We start from the raw sequence: 15,277 nt of genomic DNA on the forward strand, positions 1-15,277 counted from the left end.
TATTGCATCTATTGTTTTGGGTCCAATTTTCTTTCTTTTATTTTCTAGAATTTTTACTTTAGCTAAGCACCTCCACATTTTTAAGAATTTTAAGTTAGGTTTTCTATGTTTCCAGATTTCATATGAAGTTTTATCACTATGTTTGAATGGAATTCTATTCAAGATATAAGATGCAGTTACTGGTGCTTCCCCCAAAGATTTTTTGGTGCACCTGAACTAATTAACATAAAGTTAACCATATCCATTAAGGTTCTATTCTTTCTCTCAGCTACTCCATTAGATTGGGGTGAATAAGGAGCTATCACTTCATGAATTATCCTATGTTCTTCACAGAACTGGGTCAGTTCAAATGAGGTATATTGACCCCCTCTATCAGACCTTAAGATTTTAATCTTTTTATCTAGTTGGTTTTCAGCCTCTGCTTTATAGACTTTGAATTTATTTAAAACTTCATTTTTAGCTTTAATAAGATAGAGGTGACAGTATCTAAAAAGATAATCTATGAAAGTTACAAAATATTTGTTTCCACCCCTTAAAGTTTTCCCTGAGTCACATACATCACTATGTATGAGTTTAAAGAGATCAGAATCTCTACTTGCAGAGTGAAAGGGTCTTTTAGGTAATTTGGTCTCTACATATCTCACATTTTTTATTATTCTTAAGTTCTGATTTTGGGATTAAATTCAAGTGCATTAAAAAGCAAATACAATGATTAATTAAAGATAATTTCTCACAAAAGGCCTATGACACTCTTATATAGACCTAAGACTCATGTGCCATATATGGTTAGTTGGCGGGATAATTGAATCTACTTCCTAATCAGCCGCATGGGAAAAAATTCAAATTCAAAATCTAACTTCTCAGGTTTAGTACTAAGATTTTCAGATGTGTAGGAAGCCATTAATTTGTAGCTTAATACAGTTTTGACATTTGTAAAAACGAGAAGGTTTATGTCAAATTATTGCACTGATATCTAATTTGAACTTTAAATGTCTAGTTGAAAAATCCAAAGAATAACAGCCAGATCAGCTCTAGATCGGTGGTGGAGCACTTGGCTCACTTAAGTACCAGCCTTTCTTAGGCATGTATGCCTTTTTGACAAGCTTTTCTTAGACACCATTATTCAATAGATAATTTTACTAGATATCGTTCAATTTCATTCTAAGTGCAATATTAAGCTAGCTCCTATGAATTAACCAATTTTCTTAGTTCCGTTTGAATGGAATCTAAAAATTACTCCATGAGGAGTCCAAATGGAGGTATTAATAAACCTCTTGGAGGTTAGGCAATCTAATATTTTGCTTGAAAAATTAAGTACTAAAGTAAAGCTAGCATAAATGTATAACAGCTAAGATATAACAATTTATAATTATGCAGTAAAATATATAATAAATATTGCAATCTAAAATCTAGTGCTAATAGTAAATAAACTTTTCTGGATTGTTAGCCTAGATGTACAAATATAATTGATAAATTAAATATTTCTAATATTCAAAAACAGTAAATAAAAAGAATAAACTAGTAAATAATTAACTTGACAATATAATAATAAAATGAAGAAAGAGAGAGAAGATGGCATGTGGATCGAAGCACGCTGATGCGTTATCCCAGAAAAGTTTATGCCCCCCACGCACGGGTCTGCTGGCATAGATCTCCTAGAGATACGATGATCCAATACAAAACCACGTCTTCCCCATCAGTGTGCCTATAGGGAAGAAAGAAGAGCACGTTCACTCTTACAGATAGCTCAAAAGAAATTTAGAAAATTATGAGGAGAAGAAAAATTTTCTTTATTTCTTTTCTCCCCAATGATCCCTAAAGTCCTTTTTATCTAGACTCTTGGAATAGGGAGAAGAGAAAATTTTGATTGTCTTTGAAATGATCCCTAAAGCACTTTATATAGGCTCAGGCATGTCAAAAGAAGAAAATTTTCCTCTCGCGAATTGATGACGTGTCTTCTCGTGCTTCTTTGATTCTTCGGCTTATTGCATCTTGGCCGTTCATGCTTCCTTCCTTCTTCGAGGGATCTTTCCATCTTGCTTTTGCGCTGGATGCATGACACTTGTCATGGTTTGCTTTCTTTGAGAATTTTTCCATATTTGCTCCTTTGCTTATGCATGGATGCTTGCCACTTGGCCGTTGACTAATTTAGTTTTTAAAATTTTAAAATATTTAATTTAATTCAACAAAGACTTCATTGTAGGTCTCCTAAACTGCAATTGACCACTTTCATTTGCCCATCATTTCAGGATGAAGGGCAGTTGAGAACTAGAGTAGTGCCTAACTTGGCCAATAGTATCGGCCCCATAGCTCTTGGATGATTTGGTCATGCATCGAGGTCCTTGGTATACATAGCTGATTACTATTGAATAGGTATCTTGCATAGGTACGGACTTCTCCCTCTTTAAGTGCTCTATAGACTTTGCAAAAGTTGGAGTCGCCTTCTTTTAATATTTTGAGTTGATTGAACCCTATGATCAGCTTACATCTACACCAGTAAACAAGTTTGATAACTAAGGGCGTCGACTATCTTGTCCTCTACTCTTGCCTTATGGATCAGGTTGAAGGTGTACGTATTGCTCCACTTGCCCTTTCTAGAGTTCAGATTTCCCTTGGAGTTTAGGTAGCACAAGATTTCATGATCTGAGAGATACAGTATTCCAAAGCTTGGACCAGGGATAAGGTAGTGCCTCCAGTATTCCAAAGCTTGGACCATGGCGTAAAGCATGAGAGATACAGTAAGAGGCATCACATGAGAATTTGAACACCTTAGAGCGGAGTAGATGTGCTAGGGCTTTTATCATGCATCACTTGACATCTTTGAAAGCTCGATTAGTAGTTTTGGTCCTGTTGACGTCTCCTTTCTTCCTGCACTTAGTCACCATTATGAAACTGAAGTTATGGATGAACCAGTAATAGAAAGTAGTCAACTCATGAAAGCTTCTAACTTCATGGATGTGGTATGAGTTGGCCATTATTTGATAGCTTTGACTTTTGCAGGATCAATTTTGATACCATTGGCGGACAACGAACCTAAGGAAGATACCCTCAGACCACATCTAGATGTACTTTTTCAAGTTCACATACATTTGCTCCCGGCTCAAAGTGCTCATGACTTGTCAAAGTTGATCCAGGTACTCCTTTGGTACTTGTTATAGACAAGAATATCGTCAAAGATGGTACTCTTTTGGTACTCCTTTGTATATGATTTGATGATACATGCTTCTTAGGTCGATCTTCGAAAGGATGGAGAGCCGGATAGCATATCAAGTATATCGTTGAGTCTAGGTATTGAGAATTGATACTTGATGATTTTTGTTGATTGCTCGACTATCAATGTGGACCATTTAACGTCCGTCCTTCTTGAGGGTGAGCAAGACTGGAACTCTTCATGGATTGGGGCTCTCCCCAATGAAGACCTTTAGTAGCAGTCCTACCTATCACTTTAGTTATTCATGCTCATTGGCGCTCATTTTGTAATGCAAAAGGTTGGGCAGTAGAGCTCTTGGGACTAAATCTACGGCACAATGCATGTGCCTTATGGGTGGAAATCCTTATGGTAGGTCTTTAGGAACCACATCCTCAAAGTTTGAAAGGAGCTACTAGATCTGTGATGGGTAGAGAGAACTACCAAGACAAAGACAAAGCTTGTATTCTTCCTCTCAAATTGTCGGGTAGAGAGAACTTAGGGTTCCGTTGGCTTCTTTTTCTCCAATTCTATCTTCTCCTTCAACTCCTTATCAGGTCTGGGCATGAACACAATCCTATTTCTATTAAAGGTAAAGGTATAAGTGTTATCACGACCGCACTAAATGACATCACAATCGTAGAGCGATGAACATCCAAGAAGGAGGTGGCTAACCTTTAAGGGGATAACAACAAATTTCATAAAGATAATCACATTGTCACAATGATTAATATTTCCCTTTATGAGATCATAGCCATCCAAAGATATCTAATATTGCAGAACCAATATATCATTATCTATTTTCATCACTTAGTATATACATGGAATTGCATATATGCAAAGGTGAAAATAAAAAAAAAAAACCAACCTTTATTTGACTCCATAATCTTGGCTAGTCAAACTCACATATATGTACACGCATACACGCGCACTTTAGAACAACTACAACAAATATTAAACGATCTCATCAATCGACTTTCTTGATGATCTTTCCCCCCATTTCACTTAGTCTATCTAAAATAGCACATGATGGAAAAAGGAATGTTCGCGGCAACTCCGCGTTTGGTTTGCCGTATCTAAGAAAGAAAGAAGCTGGCAGGCAACAGCGGCGACAAATTACCATACCTGCGAGAAGAAAACCAAGTCCTTGTCTGTCTACGTATAACGGATTCCATTTGCCGTTTTATTTTACTCTCTCCCTCTCCTTTTATTATTAACCCCTCCAGAGGCCCCTATTTTCTTCCCCGAGACCGGACGAAGTGCCAACGGCGACAAACCGGAATTCCTCGGCCGTCTCTCTCTTTTTTCCAAGAGGAGAGGTAAAAAAAAAAAAGAGGAAAAATCAGACAAAAAAAGAGAGAGATAGGATTTGTTCGGATTTTTCACGTTAGATTGCAGCCATCCCCCTGAATTACTGTAATATACGGACCTTTTTGCCCTTGCAATTTTTCTGGATTTTTCTCTGCTTTTTTTTCCCCAAAAAAACCGAGTCTTTGTTCTGTGTTTTTCTTAAGACTCTTGGAATTTGACCTTGGGATGGCTTCTTTTCTGGGGTTTGCTTATGGATCAGTTTGTCGGCCTCCGATCTGGGCCATTTCTTTGCTTGCGGGATGGATCCTGCCGGGAATCGGGGTTTCTTGATGGATTCCGATCGGTATCTGGTTATGGTGAGGGTTGGGTTTAGAACAAGTTGGAGTTTTGGCGCGGATGCGTTGCAGATATCTTGGACTGAGGGGCAAGGAATGGGATATGGTGAGGGTTTGAGATTGGGCAGCCAAACTTCGATTTATGGTTTGAGGCAGCTTTCCTTTGTCTTGTTTGGAAGTTGATGTTGGGTTTTTATATGAGTTTATGTATTTTTTCCATTTTGACCTTCAGCGGACTTGATTTTGTGAGTTTTTTTTTTTTTTTTTTTGACCGTATGGCAAAAGCAATATAACCTTTTATGATCCGAGGTTCCATCTAAATGATGGAAGGGGACTTGGCTTAGGCTGATGCCGGAGGCTTCGGAATAAAGCTTAAGGTTTTCTGAGATCTGGCTATTTAATTTTTAGGTTCATTTACTGGAGAAATGTTTTGTGCATCTTAACCTTACACCCGAATCAAGGGATTTTACGATTACAATCTCAAAAAAATTACTTTGAAATGCGGTAACCTGTAAGTATAGACTTTTATTGGACGTAGAACCAGTTATTAGTTGTATTCCTTTTTTTTTTTTAATTGGTCATATCTTGGGATATTTTATTAGATGACTATTGTCCTTGTTCCATAATTTAAGTGCAGGGTTTGGGATTTGGTGAATTGTGGAGCATTACTTAAACTGTAGTGGTTGAGACCAAGCCTGTACTTTCTTCAAGATTCCTAGGACATTGGATTGTTTGTTGCATGCTTTGGAAGAGTTTCTCATTGTTTTGAGGATTCTGCCTGTGTATATTTTTTTCTTCCCAAAGGAGATCAAGACTGCAATATTTATTGGAACAATATAATTATTCTATTAATTCAGAAGTTACAAGTGCGGGTCTAAAGTTCAGATTCTTTCCTGGTGAGTCTTCTAATGTTTGATGAAAATATCAAAAGAACAGTTAATAGCTTTTTAACTTGTTTTCTCTTCCTATTATTTGTTTATGAATATGTTTGTTGATTTGATGGTTTGAGTGTCTTCTCATACATTTCCTATCTGTCTTTGTTAGCTTGACTACCCAGCAAGGTAGTTTCTTCTATTGGCTTTTAATTTACTCTCTTCTATCAATTTATTGCCTATCTAAAAATACAAGTCAACTTAGTATGACAGTAAAGCTGAAGAATAATTGTCAATTGCAAGATATAGGCTTAACACCATGCTCCATATTGTATGCTAAAAGTTGGTGCATTAGAATATCCTTCCATATACATGTTTTTTTAATAGGAAGTTGTGAACTTTGATTCACTTGTGCTCAAATTAAAATTGTGAAGTTCATAAGGTTGCATGCCAAGAGAACCTTAAAAAAAAAGGGGAGAAAGAGAGAGAGAGAGAGAATTATGTTAAGATCTGATCCCTGGACCTCTCTCAAGTAAAGAGGGATGCCAACCAACTGAGATAAGGCTTTCTGGCTGGTTGGACAAGAGAGCCTATTGATTCATCATATGGAAACCCATGAGTTAGCAAAGACTGTCCAAGCACATTTGACAAGAACTGCACCTGAGACTTGTTATCTTTCGCTTTCAGCGAGTACTTCGATTGATTATTTGAAACTTAATTAAAATTTTGAATGTTTTAGGGCCTGATTCTACATTCTCATATGGTTCAAAAAGGCTTATATATAGTTTCTTGGCCTTTGTTTCCCTACTCATGTAGTCTGTATAATGGTATCATTACGTACAAGTTTTTCATAATCATTAATGGTTGATCCTTTGCAGTCTTATTCCTCTGGTCACTCCTTGGTTTTGCATAATATGGTTTCATACTCCAATTTTCACTTTTTTTGGGGAGTCTGCATCTTTAAGCCGCAAAATTAAGTTTCTCGCCAAGTCTCAGAGTATGATCATAAGGTTTAGCTCCATATTTTAGATACCATCTCTGGGATCATTAGTTCCAATTGGATCATGATATTCACATACCAAACCATGTGGAAGCCCATTTTCTGAAACATGTTTGACTAGATGGATTTAGTATTACTTATTAATCACTTTCTGTAACATGCTCATTAGTATATTTAACTCCAAAAAAATTTTAAAAAGGGAATTTTTGCTTTCTAGAGTTAAAAACAAAGGGAATTTTTGTGTTTTCACAACTATTTGTCAATTTTTGCTCTTTTTATGTAAAAGGAATAAATAGCTTACCTAGAATGATGTCTGTTTAACTAGATGTGCCTACAAATGGGCTACTGATGGTGGAAACTAGATTTTTTTGATTTGTATGAGTTTCTATTTTTTTGTTCGTCCATTTTATAGTTGAGTAATTTTTCTAGTTTCATGCCCTGTTTGTATGTTTTATATTTTTTTGAAAGAAATTGGAAAAAATCCTGTGATCTGTGATCCATCCACAATCCAACATGATATGACCCTCTCTATGATTTATGCTGTGATCCAAATCTTGATAACGTAGTTTGTTGATTTTCACAAGATGCTGACACCATTGAGTAGAAAAGAAAGTTCGTACAAGTGTACGGAATTTGAAATCTGCCAAGGGTCTAGAAGTAGGAGGCATAAAAATTGAAGATCATGCAACTGCAGATACATCCTTAAATTTTGTGATGATTTGAGGTAGAAAGTAGGAAACTTCAGGTCTAACACCGAGTAAAACCTTCCTGCTCAAGATTAATAGAACATTTAAATATTTGATGATTATATTTCGAGATATTATTGATTTAGAGGGCAAATTGACTATGTCTGTATGCGTGTACTATTGCATTTTTCATCAATGGTGATTTTTCATGTTCAGGCATTTGATGGCTAGTATATGACCATGTCCATTGACGGCCAAGATTAGAATAATGCGAAAATTTAATGACGTTTTTTTTTTTGAGAAGTGCCAAATTTTGATGATTTGAACATAGAAGACGCCATTTTGACATTCCATGTATCCAATCTTGGAGCATGAGCCTGGATTTATCATGATGATTGCTGGATGAGATTGGAAGTAAATTGAGGCAATCCAGCTTAGATTTTAAGTATCTTTTTTTCTCCAAAGTTTTCTCTCTTGCAATTTTAATTATAGAAGTCTTGGACTTGAAATTTTGTAGTTTTTGAGGGCTTATTATAGCTTTCAGGCTAGCTAGATGTAGGGCTGAGATTAGATTATTAGATGATCTTTGCTGGTGAATTTTTCCTTTAGAAAGATGATAGGTTATATTTGGGAACACGGTCTTGAATTTTTTGGCCTTAAATTGATTGTCCTAGTGTATAGAAAGTGAGAAGAATTGTGGAGTAGGTGAAAAGGAGATCGTATAGACTTGAGAGACAAAGATATGGGCTATAGTCCAATTCATGTGGGGTTACATGAGATAGCTGAAACCTCTATGCAGTCTTTCGCACTTTGTTACCCCTAGAGTAATAAGTGTCATGTGATTATTTTTTAAGCTTTTCCTTTTATGGAAAAAATTAGGGAGGAATCTCACCCTGTTAGGAAGTGTGTAGAAGTTTGGGATGTTCCAGACTAAGCTATTTCTGTTGTAACATCCAGAGTTTTGGATGTACATAACAGCTGCTTTTTCCTGCCCTGTCTTATAAATGATGGAATTATTATAGATTCCAAAGCAAAGTTGCTTTTCACTGTCATGTCATTGATTGGCTTCTATTTTCCATCAATTTCCTTAAGTCTTGTTTCTTAAAGTTAGATTTTATTATTGTTAATTGAATCTTGGTTCCCTGATTTATATATTTTGGTGTATCCTGGTATTCTCTGTTGTGTACGTAGATTTTATAGTTATCATGTGTCTGGTGCTTATCTTGGTGATATACTAAGCTGTTTTCCATAATTAATATTTATGGTGTGTGTGTGTGTGTGTGTGTATGTGTTTAACTGTCTACAAGCAAATATGCATCTCAAGAATAAGAAATAAGAAATGGCTTTCATCTAGCTATGCTTTTGTAAAGATTTTATTCTGCAATAATTCATAAAAGAATTATGTTACCTAACTGATGTTTTCTTTGCTTGGAATTTAAGGACTTATCTCTCCTTTATATTTATCCTCATTCTTCAATTCACATGAGGGTTGTGTTACAGTTCTTGTGGTTTGCTAGCTTCATTTAAACAAGGCTCTGTTGGAAGTTCTCTGTATGTGATAATATACTTCCATATTGATGGAGTTTGCATGGAAAAATAAAGGAGTGTCCTTGAAGATATTAAGACTGGAAAATGAGAATTCTATGTAATGCTCCAATCCAGTCCCTTCTCTTTCTGCAGGGGCAACTTGGAACAGGGACTCTTTCCTATTGCCTAGAGGCTGTTTGGATCAGAAATGCAAATTTCACTGTTTTGAGACAATCTTTGCTTATTATGACCTCTGATTTTTATGCTTTTTGCAGTTCAGGTTACTTTCTTTTTTCTCTCCTTATATTGTCACCTTGCCATGGTGTTGTTTTGCTGTACTGAAAACTTCTGCCAACATCAGCGGGCAAGAATCTTCATCTTCCATTATAGTGTTGTGGTGTTGGGAGAGACAATAAGGGTATGGTGCTCGTTGCTTTACATGGATGAAGCACCTTTATATTGTCCAGAAGTAGAGGATGCATTAGAAATTCACATTCCGACGGTATTGATGCGTCTCACATATACTGTATTTTTTCTGATGAGAATATGGTACCCAAGATGCCCCTAGGACACTAGTTCTCTCGTGGACCAGGACGTTCCAAATGTCGTGGCTGGTGTTGATCGAGATAGACTGAGATGCTTGCATCACGACACTTGGGACAGCTTGGCATCCCGGAATTGCTTTCCTTTTTCTCTTCATTCTTGTTTTTAGTGGTCATTCCGGTCCATCCCGATCTAAACGACGCCATATTGACTCCAGGATCAAATCGGGGCACAAGGTTTTAAATACCGATGAAATGGCGGGGCATCCTACTGTCTCGAGTGTCAAGATGGAACTTGTTAGGAAATAGACCAGGGCGGGATGGAACATCCAGCGTCCCAATTATCAGTACATGGGGCATCTTGTCCCACAGGAACCATAGAAAAGTCGGGATAGCCCCGTCCTAACTATGTTTGAAACATTGCTAGGATAGGTATTTGAATTGACACTTTAATCCTTGGGCTACATGGTAAATTGAAAGTTCTTTTAAATATAAAGTTCTAATGCTAATCATAATGTGGCATCAAGTGTAATCTTTGCAACTCTTTTTTAAGAACACATAAAAACTCCGGTAGTAGAGTTTTAGGCATATAAATTGTAAGAGATTTTACAATATAGGCACCTAATGTGATGGTATTTCTCACATGAATCTGGCATTATCATCTTTCAATACTTTTCCTCTTGAAGTTGTGATCTATGGCTAGCTACATAATGTAGAGTAATGTCGATGGAAGCCATGATGTTCCTACTATTGAGATAGCAAGAAGGTAAAGACACCATTTCCCCATTCTTAAATTGTGGTTTGTATTTAAGATATATATATATATATATATATATATTCAAAAGATGAAATTATGAACTTTTTGAAAAGAAGCCTATTATGGGATACAATGACTGGTACAATCTTTACATACCCTTGATTCATAATATTTATAGTGATTTAGATTTACATGAATATTGCAATAAAAAGACCTGATTGAGGAATCATTGGAGAATATTCATCTTAATGTTCCTATCTTTCATGAAACATTGTTATAAGGATCCTCTCAAGGAAGTTTTCATGTGCCTTGGTGGAACATGATTGGGGACCTACCCAAATATTGCTTATGTAGGATGCTGTCCTGTGATCATTATGAACATAGGATAGAATCTGTACCTATTTCAGTTTGATAGACAAAGTTGTTGATAGAAACACGGTGACAAATTAGTGAAAGCCTCTACATTGTTACTGTCATTGGGGAATATATTGCTTTCTGATGGTTTGGTTTAGAAATTCTAATTTACTTGCTGTCTTGTAGTTTAGTTTTTTAAAGTATAGGGTAAGTTTGCAAGCAAATCAGGTTAGATCAGGGACTGGCTCGACCCAAATCCAATCCATATCTGAATTAGGTTAAGAAATTGAATCCAAGGCTAGTCCATTTTCCTTGAGGTTGGATCAGTTCAGGTTTGAGGTTTATTTTATCTATCTGATATTTTGGGTCAAACAGAGTTATGAATAATTGACACATACCATAAGGAATGTCCATAAATAAATCATTTAATTATTTGGTATGGGAAAATAGCAATTAGACAATGTGCAAACATCATTAACAACCCGTTTCACGTAATATTTCATTGGTAACTATGCATAAATTATAAGTAAAAAATATTAATTGATGATCAACTATACAAAAGTTGTTACTATGAATAAATAAAATTATAAGATTCGAAGAGCGCTATGAAAATATTGTTTAGATTTGGGTATCTGGTGATCCAAATCTAATCCATGTTTGGAACGTGTCATAATTTTCAATTGAAGCCTAGTCCAAATAACCGTGGTTCGGGTTGGGCCAAGTTATTTTTGGATTGGTTCCATATGGGAAACGGCTCAACCAATCCACTTGCAGGAGTACACAGGGTTTAGTTGGTTGTTTATAGTCTAGGATAAGCTTAAGGGCAAACATTATCCATCCAACATTTCGTTTCCCAAACTACACACCACCTCGGTCACATATGCGAGATGCATTGGGCCAATGCAATTATACAAGTGCCTAGGCATGTGATCTGTAGCCTAGCCGAATATTGGGGACACTTGAGCATTAGGCGTGGCTGTTAAGGGGCTGCATATGTCTATGGGGCTGGCTGGCTGCATAGGCCACTTTTTAGAATGGTGCATCACCGAATGGTTTAGTAAAGATGAAGCACATAAAACTCTAGGATGTATGGGAAGATGCTGGAGCAAGCTAGAACAAGTTTACATCTTGAGTTATTTTAATGTAATTATTTTGTTTTCTATGTATATAGGAATAATTGAAAGAAACATAGTTTGAATGGCCTATGGAGATATTGGTATAGAACATCTTTTCATATAAGCGTTTTATTTTCTTTAGGAGTCAATTTTTGAGATTGGTGTTAAAGTTTGGTTTCGTATGAAAAACGGAGTAAAAAGTTTTTGTTGTCAACTATCACCTCAACTATTAGTTGAGGAAGTTATCCTGCTTCATATTCTCTCTCGTTATTCTTTAGGTCAATGCATTCTCATGCTACAAATTTGACAATCAATAAGTCTTCTAAGGTACTTGACTCTTGTAAAAGTGCAGGTGAGGGAGACAAGCTGTCCAGGTAATGAAAATGAGAAAAGTAATAATCTATTTGAGTTTTATGTTAGTATATAATTATTGAGTGCAAATATTAGCTCTGGCATAAATTGAAAATTTCGAAATAAACTTGGAATCTCTAGATTTACTTTTTTCATAGACGCTCGGAAGTTTTAATAACATTGTGAATAACTTGATCCCAGTGCATTCAAGATGGAAGATATGAATGGAAGCAGTTCTACTATTTCAGATATTGCTGCTTTGCACAAGGAATGGGATGAGATTTCATGCCCAATTTGCATGGACCATCCTCATAATGCTGTCCTCCTGATCTGCAGTTCTCAGGAGAAAGGCTGCAGATCTTACATCTGCGATACTAGTTACCGACATTCCAATTGCCTGGACCGATTCAAAAAACTGAAAGTGAACAATAGGGACAGCTCTTCTCAGCAGAGCTCTTCCATCTTCGAGAATTCTGACACTGGAAATCTTGCACAGAGGGATCCTCATAATGCCGATTCTGAATCTATTTTTGGGGGCCCGAGGACCAGAGGAAACTTGGTGGAAACCCATGAAGATAATGGCTTTGAAGAAAATAATGGAGGGGTCTCTTCAGGCATACTTGAAGAATTGGAAGAAAATGATAATGGCCAAGAACCTGAGAGATCGACAGAAGCTCAGGGGGAAGAAAGAAACAGACTGCAGGAATCTGTTGGCAGTAATGCATCAGACGAGAACTGCCTGAAGTGTCCCCTTTGCCGAGGTACTGTCATGGGTTGGATGATTGTTAAAGAAGCAAGACAGTATCTGGACCAGAAGCCAAGGACCTGCTCTCGGGAATCATGTTCATTTTCTGGCAACTACAGGGAGCTGCGCAGACATGCCCGGAGAGTCCACCCTCTGACAAGGCCTGCTGATGTGGACCCATCACGACAGCGTGCCTGGCGCCGCCTGGAACACCAGCGGGAGTATGGTGACATCCTCAGTGCTATCAGATCAGCAATGCCTGGTGCAATTGTGCTAGGTGATTATGTCATAGACAATGGAGATGGGATATCCCGTGACAGGGAAAGCAGTGGATCAGATGAAGGGGGTGGACCGTGGTGGACGACATTTTTTCTATTCCATATGATTGGCAGCCCTATTGGGTCCCTTGGTGAGCGAAGGGGCTCATCCAGGGCTTGGCAGACACATCGACGCGCAGGACACCGTAATCTATGGGGGGAGAACCTATTGGGTCTGCAAGAAGATGATGATGATGATGATGGGAACCTAGATGATGACATTCCAATACCGAGGAGGCGTCGGAGGTTCATGAGATCCAGACCTGATGACGAGCAGTCATGAGAATTAACTTCTGGTAATTATATGCTTTCCAGCTATACCTGAAGTTTTCTTTCCCACGAGTCACTGGTGATTGGTCCTGTTATCTTTTTTTCACCTTGATATGGAAATTTGATCTGACAGTGCTGCCTTGCTCTGCTAAATGTTATGTTGATAGTTCCAGGCTGTTGCAGTCACTGGATTGGGAAATTCTGGAGCTGTGGAGGGACAGGTCTCGAGATTACATTGGATGGTTGGAATGGCTTGTTCTGTGTTGATTTATTATGCTAGCAATTGACATGTCTTCTGTAATGATAAATATACTTATATGTAGACTTGGTATGGATAATTAAAGCTTAGTGGTTGCGAGCCTGATCTGGATGCTTGCACCATCTGGTTTGGTCTTCTAAAAAATTATTTTACTGGTGAAACATGCCCAAGTGGCATTCATCAAATGTACAGAATGACATTTGTAAGGCATTTCAAACACAGCTGTTCTATTGCAGTGATTTCAGGTGTCAGTTATAAAGATATTCCCTGGTTTTTTAAATTATTAAGTAGTGCATCTCCTGATGTCAGATCCAGCTGCAAAAACTACTTCAGTGATCTTTTGATTTCTTTTTACAAGATACAAGCTCAGGATTTGGTTGACGAGCCCTGTTAATCGAGCATAGCCAAAAGGCATTTTGTTTGAAGATCATATACAGATTTGCATGGTTTCCGCTGATTACCTAATTTTATACTCAAAGCTTATAGGTGAACTACCGTTGGTTTTTTTTTTTTTTTTTGTAATTTATTTCTACTTTTTGACAAGGGAAAGATCCATCATAGGCGCTAACATGCAATATGGGTGTCCAAGGCATCCCAGGCTGACAGCTAAATCTTGGCTCCTTCAGGATTGCAGGTGTTTGAATTTGATGGTGACCGAACCCAAAATATGCAGATTGGACAGCATCAACTCTTCCCTTTCACTTCAGACTAAGTCATGGCATGGTCCATAAAGTTATGATATTAATGATTGCTTAAAGAAGCTTACCCTTGCTGTTTTTTGGTGGATTTACATTTGTTTCGCTTTTTATTCATATTTTGTAGCTCGGAATACCACCTCTTCGGTTTCCATTTGTGGGTGATGAGAAAATATGCAGCTGTATTTAACTTTCAAGTGGGTGGCCGGGTTGCATTGCTAGTTTATCACAGACTCATTGAATGGGATGGGCTGTCATTTTGTGTTGGTGTTTATATTCTTTTCAGAATTACTGGAGAAAGCTTACATTTGGTAATCAGATCATCAGATACTTTGCTATCTCGGCTATGAAGTGTACAGCCAGATTTGCTTGGTATGCAGTTGCCAGTGAATTATGCCATATATCCTTTTGAGAAAAAAGTTATGTTATTTTTTAAGTTTCAGTCCTATTTTCTTTAAGTACCTAGCAGTCCTGGTCATCCCCTTCAAATTAAATAATACATAAGCTTCATTAGCTCCGCAGTCCTTAATTATTTTACAGCTTAATTTCAAGCCATCTGCAATAAAACCCTCGGTTCCTTCCTGCGCAAAGATGAGAACTTTTGAGCACCTTACATCGGATGTTTACCGGTCTTGCTGGTGGATTTTTTGCATGTCCTCTTAAAATTGATATTGAGATCCTATCCAGCCAAGGCAGCTCAGTTCTGTTTTATTCTGCCTGAGATGAGTGATTGAAGGGCATGGCAGATTTTAATTTATGTTAAATAAAAGCAGCTCAGATAGTAAAATATGCAATTGTGTGATCTAGAATTTTGGCAAGTTAGTTCTTATGCTTCTTTCCATGCATAATTTGATTTCATCAATCCATAATTCCCCTTAAATGAGTTTTGGCTTAAACCCACAAAAAACTATTTTAAAGTTCTTTCAAAAACACATATGCTATCAGGTAGAATGT

The 15,277-nt window shown here is 37.1% G+C and overlaps 1 protein-coding gene across 19 annotated transcripts; it reads left to right on the forward strand.

The window, feature by feature from the left end:
• The first annotated feature begins 4,305 nt into the window (after positions 1-4,305).
• LOC103720148 (uncharacterized) lies at positions 4,306-13,908 on the forward strand. 19 transcript variants are annotated; one of them, XM_088718255.2, is made up of 4 exons: positions 4,306-4,506; positions 5,471-5,729; positions 9,194-9,336; positions 12,239-13,908. In XM_088718255.2, exon 4 carries the CDS (start codon positions 12,249-12,251, stop codon positions 13,380-13,382), a length of 1,134 nt encoding a protein of 377 aa, XP_088574381.1. In that variant the 5' UTR covers positions 4,306-4,506; positions 5,471-5,729; positions 9,194-9,336; positions 12,239-12,248; the 3' UTR covers positions 13,383-13,908. The 19 variants fall into 19 exon arrangements, with proteins under 19 accessions (XP_088574381.1, XP_088574382.1, XP_088574385.1 ...); XM_088718256.2 differs by lacking the exon at positions 9,194-9,336 and having other exon boundaries at positions 12,239-13,395; positions 13,537-13,908; XM_088718259.2 differs by lacking the exon at positions 9,194-9,336 and having other exon boundaries at positions 12,239-13,395; positions 13,543-13,908.
• Positions 13,909-15,277: the final 1,369 nt, after the last annotated feature.

The sequence above is a fragment of the Phoenix dactylifera genome, chromosome 3, assembly GCF_051530095.1.
Source record: "Phoenix dactylifera cultivar Ajwa chromosome 3, Ajwa_hap1_PhDact_Kaust_v1.1, whole genome shotgun sequence".
Lineage (NCBI taxonomy): Eukaryota > Viridiplantae > Streptophyta > Magnoliopsida > Arecales > Arecaceae > Phoenix > Phoenix dactylifera.